General features: G+C 46.3%; 1 protein-coding gene across 1 annotated transcript in view; it reads left to right on the top strand.

The window, feature by feature from the left end:
- SPAG9 (sperm associated antigen 9) overlaps nt 1–16,036 on the top strand; it is a 2,066,870-nt gene that overhangs the window by 488,368 nt on the left and 1,562,466 nt on the right. The window contains exon 10 of the mRNA XM_078654422.1: nt 12,153–12,305. Coding sequence (XP_078510548.1) covers nt 12,153–12,305 — 153 coding nt within the window. The remainder of the gene's footprint in view (nt 1–12,152; nt 12,306–16,036) is intronic.

Raw genomic sequence — 16,036 nt, 5'->3', positions numbered from 1 at the left:
GGATGCCAAACTACCCAGAAGCGGGCGTCATGGCAAATTCACCCCAAGATCACAGCCTAGTGGTGGATAAGCTACTGTCTGTCTGACACTCTGGCTGCAAGTCTGTTTTAAAGAATCCTTGCACTTAAGAAGCACTTTGTTTTAAATTGTGTAATGTTACTTAAACTGCAAATAGTTTTGTTAAAATGCTTGTTTTAAAATTTTCTTAGCGTGTATCGTTTGTTTTGATCAGTTTACTCCTGGACACTCACCGAGTCCCCAGCGTTGCCACCTCTCCCATCCAATTCCCCCCCAGTCCACCGCAGCTTCACACTGAATGAGGATTACCACTTGGGTTTCCCACTTCAGTTAGGACATGATGCACTACTTAACTTGGGTAACCTCCATAAGTGCCAGAATACCGCACTGACAATGGAGTTATATCTCACTGCTCTCGCTGTAACTGGTCTCCGGTCAGGGGCAGAGAGGATTCTCCGACAGGGCCAGTCCAGAGAAAAAAGGCAACTAGCTCAGGAAGACAGGGGAAGAATTTTAGTTATATTGCTTGATACTCGCTCCCTGCAAAAGCATGAGGCACACATCTATGACCTGTTATTAGACGAGCACCATGACCTCATGTTCCTTACTGAAACATGGATATCAGACTCCTCTTACCCTACCATTGCATCTATCATTCCTGTAGGTTATAAAATAATGAGGGGAAAAGAGTGGGAGTCACCATAGTTTTCAAACAGAAGATAGAGTGCTCCTCTATTTTACTGGACCAGGTTGAAGGTTCAGAGTGCCTGGGGTTCTGCTGCACTCTTTCTCCGCACCAATGCATTGCTGGGATGCTAATCTATCGAACACCGGGTGCACCTAGAAACGTCATTATTTCTCTACAGGAATGCATCACACCGCTTTGCCCTAAGATATAAGCATCTTCTTATTTTGGGGGACTTGACTGCATTTAGACAAGCCCTTGGACCCCCATGTGATGGCCCTGTCTGAAATCACGGCAGCCTGTAATCTTAATTCTTTCGTCACAGCTCCTACTCATACACTGGGACACATTTTAGACCAAATCTTTTGCGATATGAAAGTGGCTAACATGGCAGACCACTTCCTTGTTATCTTTCGGATACTAGTCACAGGGAAGCATGTCCCATCAGGGGAGAAAAAGGCTGAACACAATTACAGAGCCCTCAATAAAATATATTTGCCTTCTCTTCAGCGGACGCTTGACTCCTCAGTCCCCTCTTTCGTGGGCAATCCCTCAGGGGACGCTAGTACTTTAGAAGCATGGCTGAGGACTAATATCGATGCAGTTTCCACTCTGACCTCGCGCACCTCTAAGAGGACCGGCCGTTCGGCGCCATGGTTCATTGAATTCTTGAGAGTCAGCAAAAGCAAATGCAAAGGCTTTGAAAGAAAGTGGCGTAGGCATTATCTCTCGGAGGATATGAATATTTATAAGGCAGCTCTAAAATCACACTACAAAGTGGTGAGAATGGCCAAAATAAGCCATCTGGAGAATAACATTGCAGCAACCAACAACAGGGGCAAGGACATTTTTAATATTGTAAAGTTGTTTATCACTCCTAAGGCAGTGAGCAAGGAAGATCTGTTATCTGCAGATTGGACGAGCCAGGTGGTCTGTTCCTATCACAAAAAGATAACGATGATCCAGCAGTACTTCTCCACGGAGGCGGGGTAGAATATCTCTTCTCCTCGCACCCATGAGGAAATCATCATCATTCACCCTCTTCCCCCTCCGGCACTTTCACAATGACCACCATTGTTACAGATCCCTGCCATCTAACTTGAGGATTCACTTACATATCTCATAAGCCTCAAGTCTGGATCACCAACAGATGCGTGCCCATCTAAACTGGTACCTGCTCTAGCAGCCACTTTGAACCCACCAGTCAATAAGGTACTTAACTCCTCTGTTGAAACGGGCATTGTGCCACCACTCTGGAGGCTGGCAAAAATTCTGCCACTCCTAAGAAAACCAAATGCGGACCCTAAAGTTCCTACGAACTATAGACCCATTTCCCTCCTCCTGGCCTTCTCCAAAGTATTGGAGAAACATGTTAACAAAGTACTCATGGAGTATACGGAGAATCACAATCTCCTGCACCCCACCCAATCTGGCTTTAGGGACAACTACAGCACAGAGACTGCACTGTTGAAGGTGACGGAACATCTCAGAGACAAGTTAGACCATGGGGGCAGAGCAATTCTCATTTAACTCGATCTGTCCGCGGCATTCGCCGCGGTGCCCCACGTGATGCTCCTCGACAGGCTGAGGAACATGGGCATTAAAGGGAGGGCACTAGCCTGAATAACATCCTTTTTGGAGGACAGGGGACAGGTTATCTGGACTCCTCCGTTCTCAGCCTGCAGGTTGACGTCCCGCAAGGCATGTACATCCCGCAAATACATTTTGCCTCTAGCATTCTTGGCGGAGGCACAGGGCTCCAAAATAATTTCTTATGCTGATGATACTCAGCTGATTTTCACATGCGATAAAAGCACAGACTTCAATGGGGAGGCAATTACATCCTGCCTCACAAAGGATTTAAGATGGCTGAAGGAGAACTAGCTCAAGTGGAATCCTGATGAAACCGAGATTGTCTTCTTCGGCCAGCCCGCTGTGAATAATTGGAGCCAATGGTGACCTGCAGAACTCTCCCTTCCCTGTGCTGCTCAATCTACCGTCAAGAACCTGGGTATCTACATCGATAATGAGCTCTCGATGCGGTCCCAGGTTCAGGCCCTAGTAGGAACCGGTTTTGGTTTACTACGGATGTTGAAGAAATTCCTTACGCTTCTCCCTCTGGATTACAGGAAGACAGTGGTACAGGCGCTGGTCATGCCCAGATTGGACTATGCCAATACCCTTTAACTGGGACTACCGGACCACCTTCTTCAGCGCCTTAAGGTAGTACAAATTCTGCAGCCAGGGCGATTCTCAGACTGAAACCCAGGTCGCACATGACCCCTCATTTCAAGACCCTACATTGGCTTCCAGTGAGGGAGCGGATACAATTCAAGGCCATAGTAATTTTCTTTAAAGCCTTCCATGGCATGGGCACTGGCTACCTTGGAAAGTGAGCCAGCCGCTACACACCTCCCAGAGCACATGAATCATCGTCCACCGATTTGGCCTGCATCCCAAAGACACACCTGGTGCGTAGAGGTGGTAGGTCCTTAGGCTTCTTAGGAGCCCAAGCATGGAATAAACTGCTGGTGGCTCTGAGAGAAACAGATCTTACCCAAAGAAGATTGCTGCATGGCTTAGGTTGCAAAATATCACCTTAGTGAACCACACGACTTCTAGAACCAAGTTGAAGTCAGAGTGGGGTTGTTTGGCTGTAATGCACAATATCATATTTGGTGAAAACCAAAACACTATGTACCACCACATGATCTGCTTCCCAACCAACCATCAAGCATGTTGTTCGAGGAGCTATACTTGGGGCTTTTTTTCAGCTGCATAACCTGCATTGAATACACCATGAATTCCTTTCTAGAAAGGAATGAATTCTTTTGTTGGCCAGCACATTCTAGAGAAAACTGTGAGACTATCTGTCCAATCTAATGATTAGTTACAAGAGGATTATGCAACAGGGCAATGACTCAAACCTCATCAGTAGATCCACTGCAGAATGGCAAAAAAAAAGAAAATAAACAGAATTCTGGAATGACCAAGTCAAAGTCCAAATCTCAACCCTCACTGATGTACTTAGCAGAAAATGGAGAACTGAGCATACATTACTGTTATTAAACATTGAGTTTCAGTACTTAATTTTTTACTTTCACTTAAAGAAGGGATGTGAGAGACTGAAAATCTCCTAGTAAATGTTTGCTACAGATTATGACTGATAAAAGGGAGTTTTACACATGAGTTTTACACATTCCTGAACCAAGGTGTGCACTTTTAATTCAAGGCTACTGAATGTTGGCTGAACGATTATTGTGCAGTAAGCACTGTGAAATGTGTATTGTCTGTCACACAAGGTTTACTGTATCTATTATAATCCCTTGGTAGGACTAGTTCAAGGTCTGCTATGACATAATGTTCATAACTATAGAATCTTTAGAGGATGCATTTTTTTCCACTTAACCGTACAACAATATGGCAGTCCTCCTCGGAGACCTGAACTTTCACTTTGAGACCAAAACGACAGCAACTTCACCACCCTGATCGACAACTTCGCCAACCGCGGACTGAGGCAGCTCGTCACAACGCCTACCCATTCCGCCGGCCACACGCTCGACCCTGTCTTCTCCTCAAGTTCCCAGGTCTCCTTCAGCCACACCACCGAACTCCTCTGGACTGACCACCGCTGCATCCCCTTCACCTTCCAGAAACCCACCACACACCACCACACCCAACAGATCCCCTGCCGCTGCTGGAGGAAAATCACCAAAGACCAACTACACGCAAACCTCACTTTCAGCCCACCCATCGACACCTCCAACATCGACGACGGTGCCCGCAACCTCAGACGCTGGATCGACAACTGCACCAACACCCTCGCCCCGCTGAAGAAACCCACCCACAGAGACACCAGCAAGAGAGCTAGCTCGTTCACCCCAGAACTCCTAGCCTCCAAGCAAACCTGGTGGAAACTAGAGAAGAAACAGCACAGTGAAAAGACACCAGACAGCCTCGCAGCCCACAAAGATGCCATCCGCAAACACCATCACCTCATTAGGTCTGCCAAGAGGATCTCCTTGAAAGAACAGCAACGCACACAACAGCAAGGAGCTCTTCAACATCGTAAAGGAACTCTCCAACCCCAGCTCCAACACCAACGACATCCTGCCGTCGCAAGCCCTGTGTGATTCCCTCGCCACCTTTCTCCACCACAAGATCGCTGACATCCACGACAGCTTCAACGCCCAGACAGCCCCAACAGACATTGACACTCCAGACTCTTCGCACACCATCGACCACCACCCCCTGCCAGCCTGGGCCAACGTAAACATCGATGACACCATCAAGACCATGAGCACAATCCTCTCCGGCTTCCCGTCAGACCCACTCCTGCGCCACATCTTCAACAAAGCCAGCAGCTCCATGGCACCTCACCTGCGCAACGTCATCAATCTCTCCTTCGAGACCGCGACCTTCCCAGAGAGCTAGAAACTCGCCGAGATCAACGCCCCACTTTAAAAAACCCGAGAGACCTCAAGAACTTCCGGCCCATCTTCCTGCTTCCGTTCCCAGCCAAGGTCATCAAGAAGATCGTCAACAGGCAGCTATCCCAATACCTCGAAGAAAACCGTATCCTGGACCCATCCCAGTCAGGGTTCCGCAGCAACCACAGCACCAACCATTGCCTTCCTTGCCTCAACCAACGACATCAGGACCCTGCTGAACAATGGTGAGACCGCTGCACTCATCCTCCTGGACCTCTCTGCCGCCTTCGACACTGTCTGCCATCGCACACTACGCACATGCCTCCACGATGCAGGGATCCGAGACCAGGCCCTGGAAAGGACCACCTCCTTCCCCTCCGGCAGAACCCAGAGCGTCCACCTCCCCCCATTCCGATCCGAAGCCTCCAAGATCATCTGCGGCGTACCCCAGGGATCATCCCTCAGCCCGATACTGTTCAACATCTACATGGCCCCACTCGCACAAGTCGCCCGACAGCACGACCTCAACATAATCTCCTATGCCGACGACACTCAACTGATCCTCTCCCTCACCAAGGACCCGCTCACCGCCAAATCCAACCTCCATGAAGGAATGAAGGCCCTCGCCGACTGGATGAAGAACAGCCCTCTGAAGCTGAACACGGACAAGACAGAAGTCTGTATCCTCGGCTCCACCCCCTCGGCCTGGGACGACTCCTGGTGGCCTACTTCACTGGGGGCAGCCCCGACACCCACCGACCACGCACGCAACCTGGGAGTCATCCTCGACTCAACACTCTCCATGACCAAGCAAGTCAACGCAGTCTCCTCCTCCTGCTTTAACACCCTCCGCATGCTCCGTAAGATCTACAGGTGGATCCCGACAAATACAAGAAGAACAGTCACCCAGGCCCTCGTTAGTAGCAGACTCGACTATGGAAACGCCCTCTATGCGGGAGCCCCGGCCAAGCTCATCCAACAACTGCAATGCATTCAAAACGCCTCTGCACGCCTGATACTAGACGTACCACACCACAGCCACATCACCCCCCCCACCTGAGAAACCTGCACAAGTTCCCCGTCAACAAGAGGATTTCCTTCAAGCTCCTCATCCACGCACACAAGACACTCCACAAGACTGGCCCAGCCTACCTTTTCTTCTACATCCCCAACCGCCAGCTCCGCTCCGCCGACCTCGCCCTTTGCCACTGTCCCTCGCATCCAAAGAACAACCACCGGCAGCAGATCCTTCTCATACCTCGTCGCCAAGACCCCGAACACCCTCCCACTGAGCCTACGGCAGACCTAAGACTTGCTGACCTTCAGGACGCTACTCAAGACCTGGCCTTGTGACCCTCACGGGTAAGTAGTGCGCTCTACAAATTCTTGATTGATTGATTAATTGAGACTTTTTTTGTGATGTCTTTAATTTCCTTTAAAACAGCATGCCAGAATTTGTTTTAAAAAAATATATATCTGATTGTTCAGAAAACATCACACATGCAAGTGCTTTAAAAACAAATCTTCGTGGTTGTCCTCACAAGTGGGAAAAAGTATGGGGTGCATGGAACAGGTACAGAGGCTATATTTGTGTACCACCGCCACCAGAGGGGCAGGTAACATCGCCATAGCTGGACGCATAAGATGGAGTGTCTGGGAGGGGAGGTTTGAGAAATGTACGGCATTGTCAAGAAGTCTTGTTATGATTGCAGCCAATTACGAATCCATAATGTGTGTAAATTTCATGCCCTGATGTTTAAATCAATAAAAACAGTTAAACAAAATAAAAAAAATCTAAGGACCCAACCAGTATGCATCTGTGGAGTGTCCTTTGTAAAGTTAGGATTTGAATAACTGACTTACTGGTAGGATGTTTTGCGTATTCCAGACTGGCCATTTAGCATGCACTAAATAGACACTGATGTGCATCAGAGTGATTGAAACATTGCTGATGTCCTGGTTCTGACGCTCCTAAGACATTCTCTTACTCCTTTACAATAGTTATGTAGTTTGTTTCCTTAGTATGGTTTCTAGAGTTTAATGCTACTCTACAACCCCTTTTATTCTCAAAAGATATGTTCGAGGCATATGAGCTGTAGATCATATGCTTTAGCATAGATCGCCATCTCGTGTTGGGTCTGGATGTTTGCACTTTGTTTTTGTTTGAAGAAGTCTTTGCAGTCTCTAGGTAGGTGACTCCTCCTATCGGTGATAGCGCTCATGGCATCGACTCCATCCCCAGATTGTTTTTTCCGTCATCGGGTTCGGATGCGTTTTGCTGCGCTCCGGTATCGTTCTCGAACCCCTTCGACGCGCAATCCTCTACCCTCGACAGATTGTCTTTCGATCGCAGTTTCCCATTCAACGCGTATCATGTACACTGTAAAAACCTTCGATCGGGAACTTCGAGGCGAGCCGTCTGGCCTACCCATGCTGACCACACCAGCAGTCGATGGAACAGACTCCGTTCAAGCTATCAAAGTTCGGCGTGGGGTTATTGTGATATTCAGAAATAGCACGGCGCTCAACAGCTAGTAGGTTCGAGGTAATTATTGTGATTGTTAATTGTTGGTGCTGCTTGATCAGAGATAACCCTATTCTCTGCGAGAGAGGGGAGAGAGGAGCTCTGCCTTCTATAAGTCTATGTACAGGCCCTGATCTCTTGACTGGGTGAGAATACTCTGCTTAATTCAGAGACTCTGTCCATCACCACCCCTTGTTGTAAATAATTTTGTCCACCCTAAGCGTGGAAGGGTATACTCAGATGTGAGTCCCTTGCTCATTGCACCATCAGGATTCAAGCAAGCCGGGCCGAAGACGCCTGAAATGGCAGAAACCGGTCCCCGGAAGCTTGTTTCCTTCCCAGTGTAAGAATTGGCTTTTGTAGTCTGGTCTGCCCTGTTCCCATGATGCACTGGGCCAGGGACAGACTAATTTGCATACAGCCAGGTTCTGAAACTGGGATGGTGCAATGAGCTAAAAAACGGTGTTGGATCTAGCCCTGATCTCTTGACTGGGTGAGAATACTCTGCTTAATTCAGAGACTCTGTCCATCACCACCCCTTGTTGTAAATAATTTTGTCCACCCTAAGCGTGGAAGGGTATACTCAGATGTGAGTCCCTTGCTCATTGCACCATCAGGATTCAAGCAAGCCGGGCCGAAGACGCCTGAAATGGCAGAAACCGGTCCCCGGAAGCTTGTTTCCTTCCCAGTGTAAGAATTGGCTTTTGTAGTCTGGTCTGCCATTATATCACATAATGGTACTTGTATACATGAAAACCAGGCTGGTTTTCATGTATACAAGTACCATTATGTGATATAATAAATAAGGAAAGGAACAACTAAAAAAAGAAAAGTCTGGTCTTATCCTTCCATCAAAGGACACATCACCAACTATTGAATTAACTTAGGTTGTGTGCGCCTGACCCTGTACATAGACCGTTCAAGCTATGTCCCGGGTGTCATGCTAAGTTTCCATGCACCGACTTGCATGAGGTCTGTAATCTGTGCTCATCCCCGGAACACGAAGAAAAATCCTGCGAAGCATGTCGATCATTCCGATCGAAGAAGATCATCGGCGATCGTCTGGCTCGCGCCATAGGATGCAACACAGCAGCAGCTCCATACCGTAACTTTTCGGTGAAGACCTAGAATACCACTTTCCTGCCGCAGAAGCCAAAGAAGATGAAGAACTGGTCTCCTTGTCTAAAGCCGACTCCGACATGGATGAAGACCTGAACGTCACTCCAGGTCAACGTACCGTGAGTACAGATCCCCATATGCCTATTCAAACAAAAGATAAGGCTCCGGTATCACCTTCGCCATCCGGTCGACACAGAGAAAAAGTTTGATGCCACGCCCTCCAGGCCGTCTATGAAACATAGACACAAGCTTTCCGGCTCTTGCTCGAGCTGGCCCCATTCCGGTGCTGAACCAACACCTTCTGCACCGAAACATAAGGACAAACATTTGCCACTTCCCACGCCATAGGCACCAAAGACACCTTCGACACTGAAAACCTCGGAGCCAAAACCCTCCAAAACAAAAGATTTAGATCCGAAATTGTCCAAGCCTAAAGCCTCAGAGCCAAAACGCTCCACACCTAAAAGCTCAGTCCCAACATCTCCGCGGCTAAAAGTTCAGAGCCAAAACGTGCCACTCCGAAAACTCCGCAGCCTAAACCGGCTAAAACTAAGCATTCGGATTCGAAACACTCGGCACCCAAAGACACTGAGCCCAAATCTTAGATGCCAAAATCCACTCCTAAAGGAAAAGATACTCCTTCCAAGGAACTTCCATCCGAAGACACACCTCTGCATCCAAAACAAAAAAGACTTGGTATTGATCCGCAAACTGGACACCTTTGGGCTACTCTTCCCAAAAAACAGAAGTTAGACCTCTCAGAAGATGTCCCTATACCTCTGAAGGAAAAAAGAGATATGGATACTAACTCTTCTCTCCCTTACATACCTCCCTCTCCTCCTCCTATTCCCAATTTACAGATTACACCAGTGTACCCACTATCAAAGCCTTTATGGAAGGACTCAAGAGAATCATTCCTCCTAGACTTTCACCTTCTCCTGTGTGGAATCTTAATATAGTCCTAACAAGACTCATGGGCCCACCATCTGAACTGTTGCACAAATGTGAACTACAATTGCTGATTTGGGAGGTAGCCTTCCTCATAGCCATCACATCTCTTAGAAGAGTTGGTGAGCTCCAGGCACTAACCATACAAGAACCCTTTTTACAAATTCACCAAAAGAAAGTGGTTCTTAGAACAGCTTGACCTTCAAAGCTGTGTTCGGGACCTCCCCTGCCTTTCTCAAATCACTGGTCATCCCCTACCGTCCGGTACGTAATCTTCGTTCCTCTCATCGCCTCTTGCTAGCTGTCCCTGCTACTAAATTTAAAAAAAACGCCGGTCGGAGATTTGCCTACCTAGCCCCCGTCCTCTGGAACCAGTTACTTCTCCCTCTTAAATCTGCCAATTCCCTTCTGGCTTTTAGAAAACTTTTGAAAACTCACCTCTTCACACAGACTGGCCAGACCCTCGTCTCTCCATCTCACCGGCACTCAGCCAGCGCCAGGAAACCTTTCGGTGTCAGTGCGCTATACAAGTCTCCCCTAAGATAAGATAAGATAACCCAAATCTTTTACCCAAAGTCCTCTCTGCCTTTCATCTCAACCAGTTTGTTGAGTTACCCATGTTTTTCCCTCAACCAGACTCAGTGGCAGAACGTGCTCTTCACACATTAGATGTTAAGACAGCATTACTTTATTGCATTGAAAGAACTAAATCTTGTAGGAAAACCGAACAACTCTTTGTTGCTTTTTCACCACCGCATAAAGGCAATCCTATATCAAAAGCAGGTATTGCACGGTGGATATTTAAGTGCATACAAATATGCTACATTAAAGCTAAACTTACATTAACAATTCCCCTTAGAGCACACACTACACACAAATTAGTGGCTTCCATGGCATTCTTAGCGAACATACCCTTAGATGATATTTGCAAGGCTGCAACATGGTCTAAACCACACACATTAACAAAACACTATTGTGTAGATGTGTTACCGAGACAACAAGCTAGTGTGGACCAGGCTGTTTTAAGAACACTATTTCAGATCACTGCAACAGATACAGGTTAGCTAGTCTATGCTAAAGCATATGCTCTACAGCTCATATGCCTCGAACAGAAAATGCTACTTACCCAGTGTGCATCTGTTCTTGGCATATAGAGCTGTAGAGCCATATGCGCCCACCCGCCTCTCTGGGTACCTTTATCTGTTGCAGAATTATCTTAATTAGATACACTATACATGGACATCTTTTTCTACTCTTACTAACCCCATCATCACCCTTATGACAAAACAATCTGGGGATGGGGTTGATGCCCATGCGCAATATCACCAAAAGGAGGCGTCGCCTACCTCGTGACTGCAAATACTTTGTTGAACAAAAACAAAGTTAAATCTAACAGTTCTAGCACCAGATGGCGATCTATGCTAAAGCATATGGCTCTACAGCTCTATATGCCAAGAACAGATGCATACTGGGTAATTAGCATTTTCCTTAGGGGATGCATTTTCCAATGTTTTAGTAGCTTTACAACTTTTTTAGGGATTTAGAAAATCTGTTTTCTTCCAGTCATTTTTTCTCAAGTCATATAGACTTCAACTTAATAAGTTACTGGATCCTTTACTTTAAATTCATTCCAATCTTTGCTGCTTGATTTGATTTCTGGCTTTGAAACCCACATATCTGATAGTGGCAACTCCTGCAGAGATTAGCAAAGCCGGACTGACAGTTAACTGGTGTTGTTATACATACTTTGTATTGTCGTATTCCAATTTTGTGTAAACCTAAGCTCTGTTATTCTCTTCTTGGAGAGAAGTTAAGATTGTGCATGCTGTAACAGTGGCTTCTGTGAAGAAGGAACTGTCTTACTGTTGTTAATGTGACATAATTACTATTTTAGTTGGTAGTAAGTTTACTTACAATAAAAACCTTCATAGAGCCTTGAACTGGCAAGATATTGTGATATGTGGTAATGAGTAAAATCGGCTGTGTGTAAAGTGCATGCATTTTTGTCATTATGTAACCAGTGATCCTGTTATTGCCTACCCAATTTTCCTGCATCCGCTAACGTTGTTGTTTTTCAGGAGAACCTTGTGTTGTGAATGTATTTGAATTGATTCAAACGTTTATTGTACAGTGCTGTGTGATTCCTCTGTGTGAGTATGGTTCTGTAAAGAAAATGTGACTGTGTACATCAAGATTGTGTCTTGCATTGACAAGTACATTGTTCATTCTACCATTGACTAGCATGTCTTTCCATAGAAGTGAAAAAAATATTTTTAGTTAAAGTATTTAGTCATAAGAAACTCTTTGTAGGGGTTGCCACTAACCTTTACAAACTGTATCTATAGAATAAAGAGACATCCTGACATATGTGCACACAGGCATTTACATGTATATATTCAAATAAAAAAACATGTTTGTTTTTATAAAGAAATGCCCTGAATGTGGTAAAGAATGACTTGATAGCAAAGATGGACGATCTAACATGTGAGAAGGATGTGCTGCAAGGAGAGTTACTTGCTGTGAAACAAGCTAAGCAGAAGCTGGAAGAGAAAAACAAAGAATTGGAAGAAGAACTTAAAAGGTCAGTGTTAAATATTCATCCCCATTCAGCTAGAAAAAATGGCTATAACACTTATGCTTTCTTTTCTCATTAGATTGTTGAACTTTAGCTAGTTAATACATTAAAATGTCCTTCTATGCCATTATTTTGATTTTAAATGTTTTCATTTAGTTTTTTTTCTTCTCAAGCAAACCTGTAATTTATAACATGTCAAAACACCACAGTATTAAATGTGATTCTTCCCAAAGTCCAGTCATACAAAACTAGTCAGACCTCCCAGCAAAAGGGTGTTGGGAACTCTTCTGATTTGTTACCAGGCCTACTTAACAGATGTGGTCCCAGCTCGGATGCACACGTTTGAAAAACTCACCCGATAGGTTATTTGACTCAGGGACTTACGTGCTTTGTAGTAAGGTTCTGACATCTGTCGTTTCCTCCAGAAATATTTATTTCTCTTGTGTTGCCATATTGTTTTCTTTCAAATTAGGTATACAAATGTATCCTAAAAGGGCCACCATTTCGTCCTCTCCCTGTGTTATTCTCCCCGTGTACAGGTCTGTACAGTAGACAGCAGTGATCTCTGCGATTTTCTGATCAATCCCTTCTTGTTAATGATCTCCCAACACCCATCTCCTCTTCTTCGCCTTGCTGCTTAACCAGTCCATAAGTTGACCTGCTTTGTCTTCAGCCTCATCTTACTTTGTGTGATGAGGTTTAATAGCCAAGTGGAATCATTGTGGTTGCAAAGTGTGGCAGTCGTGAGTATTTGGATAGATTGAACAAAGATGCCTTTTGCTAAAGTCTCCATGGCCTCTACCTGTTTGTTCCTATTAAAGAAAATAATATTTCCTGAAAAGCTATTTGTGTCCCTCAAAAAGTATTTATAGCTCCTTGCCATAGTGTTTGTTTCTAAATGTATGTTATCCATATGAATCTTTAACATTGACTATAACCGCCCACTGTGGCAACCAGGTCCCTGGAAGACAGAACTAAGTATGTGAAAGCTGGACACACCAAACCAACCTATGTATACGTCAGACTGCCTTCGTGATGGAGGGACCACACAGAGAAACTCCTGGAGAACGGCTTTGCTTGCCGTCCCCCCCCTCTCCTCCCCCACACATCAGCTCAGGAAATGACATCACAGCAGCCTGCACTCCTCTCAGGACCTGCTTAATGGCATCAAAAACATAGACTTGCCCTGAGCGTGCAAAAGGCAAGTTTGTCTTCACCTGGACCGTGTCCAGCGGCAGGAATCCTGATCCGATCACAGCGCTCTTCTGCACTACGGTCTCAAGAACCCAGACACAGTTCCCCCAATTGCTGCTGTGCCTCACACCGCAATATGAGCTTTCACCTACACCCACTGCCTGTTCTCCAGAAGCCACCCACCCACATCCCCCACCCAGAGACTAACAATGCCCTCAAAAACCCCTCCCAATACACGCCACACAAGCACCAACAATGCCTACACCCTCACCCTCACCCTCACCCTACACCTAAGGCCACAGCAAACTTGTATGTCAACACCCACTTGTATACATGCTTCTCAACACACGATCACTCAGCAAATACACAACAGAAATATGGAACCTGCTGACCAAAAACACCCGACGTCACAGAGACTGGACTCAACCCCTCATCTCCTGATATTGCCACCGCAATGCCAGTGGGCTACAAGATCGCTCAACAGGATCACCTTCACAAGCCATGAGGAGGACTCAATATCATCTGCAAGGGGTCCATCAAATGCACAACATACACAGAGAATGCCACCCTATTCGTGGAACACCTGCACTTTAAGCTCCCATCTTTGCCATCCTCATCACTGACTTTCTCGCTCTGTCCACCATCTACTCCAGAGCCTACAATCTCCTCTGTGCCCTCAAATTTCACCTGGAAGACCAAAACGGCACGTCCTTCACAGCACTCTTAGAAAGCTTGAGCAATATTGGAGTCACCCAGCTAGTCTTAGAACCAGTACACACCCCATTCACATACTGGACCCCATCTTCACCACATTCAACAGCATCAAATACAACTTTACCACACTGCTCACAAGGAACCGACCACTCCATCATCTAGTTTCAAATCAGCAAACACCTCAAGTCAAAAAATCTACCAAGTTTAGCATTCCAAGCCGCAGCTGATGCAAAATCACAGAAGCAGACTGGCTCAGCACCCTCAGCCCAGATCAACCTAGCCCCACAGAAAACGTTGACCAGGACCTCAACAATCTCAAATGCGGGATTAAGAACTGCTTGGACTCCTGCGCATCTATGAAACTCAAGAAGCATAGTAGATAAAGCTAGCTGGCCAGCTGACCTCCGAGATCCCAAACGACACCGTAAATAACTAGAAACTAAATGGAGAGCCAGCCATGACACCATGATAACTACCCACAAGGCTGCATTCAGACGTTATCATCAGCTAATAAGACACCAAAAAAGAGGAACAAGTTGACCCCATCAAAGAAAGCTGCAGCACCTGCAAGGAGTTCTCCTCAATTGTCGAGGGTTTTACCTCTCCCTCAGCCACTGTGAACAAAATCACTGCCTGCCAACTCTGCGACAACCTATCCAACTTCTTTCACCGCAAAGTGATTGAGGAGGCCATCAATCGCAAACATCTACAGCCACTTTGCACATCAACCCAGTCCCAGAAAACTCATCACTAACCTACCCACCTCCAGCCAAGACGGCCACCTGACTGAATGTACAATCCTCACCAGACGCAACACAGCAGCTGTGATGAAGACCTTCCACTCATGGGCCCCAATGGACCCATGTCACCACCACATCTAGAATATGGGAGCATCACCAATCAGCACAACCCTGACCACATCTTCAACACCTCCATCACATCTGCCACTTTCCTGGATGAATGGAAGCTTGCAGAAATGAATGCCATCCTCAAGAAGCTCACAAATGACGTGAATCAACTGAGCAACTTCTAACCCATGTCCCTGCTCTCCTATCCAGCCAAAGTGATTGAGGAGGCCATCAACAAGCAACTCACATCCCACCTCCAACTTCACCATCTACTAGACAACACTCAATCAGGATTCAGAAAGAACCACAGCACTGAAACCACTCATTGCGGCCACTGCTGCTTAACTACTCTCCGCTCTTCAACACTATTCCCCTTAACACCCTCATCAAAGGACTCCATGAGATTGGCATACAAGGATCTTCTCTCATATGGATCTGTTCCTTCCTCACAGAAAGAACAGAGAGTCAGGCTGCCACCATTCACATCAGAGACCAATAGGTTGATATGTGGAGTCCCACAGGGTTTGTCCCTCAGCCCCAGCCTTTACAACATATACATGACACAGTTCACCAACATCATCTGATCACAAAATATCACCGCCATCTCCTACGTTGGTGACACCCATCTTATCCTCTCCCTGATGGACAAGACCACCACCGCCAGAATCAACATCACCAACTGCATGACCATGGTAGCAGACTGGATGCAAACCAACTGCCTGAAACTCAGTTCTTACAAAACGAAGTACTTGTCTTTGGCAACAAGACCTCTACATGGGACTTCACCTGGTGGCTGTTGGGGCTAGGACCAACACCCACACCCAAGACCATGCAAAAAATCCAGAGATCATTTTACGCATGCTACAAAAGATATTCATATGGTTTCCTCAGAACACGAGCCAGACTGTCACACAAGCACTCATCACCAGCAGGCTGGACTAAGGCAATTCTCTGTACACCGTAACCTCCGTACAAGTCCTA

Source organism: Lissotriton helveticus, chromosome 7, assembly GCF_964261635.1.
Source record: "Lissotriton helveticus chromosome 7, aLisHel1.1, whole genome shotgun sequence".
In the NCBI taxonomy this organism is placed as follows: domain Eukaryota; kingdom Metazoa; phylum Chordata; class Amphibia; order Caudata; family Salamandridae; genus Lissotriton; species Lissotriton helveticus.
Note: the sequence above shows the minus strand (reverse complement) of the source record. Positions and strands in the feature narration are given on the sequence as shown.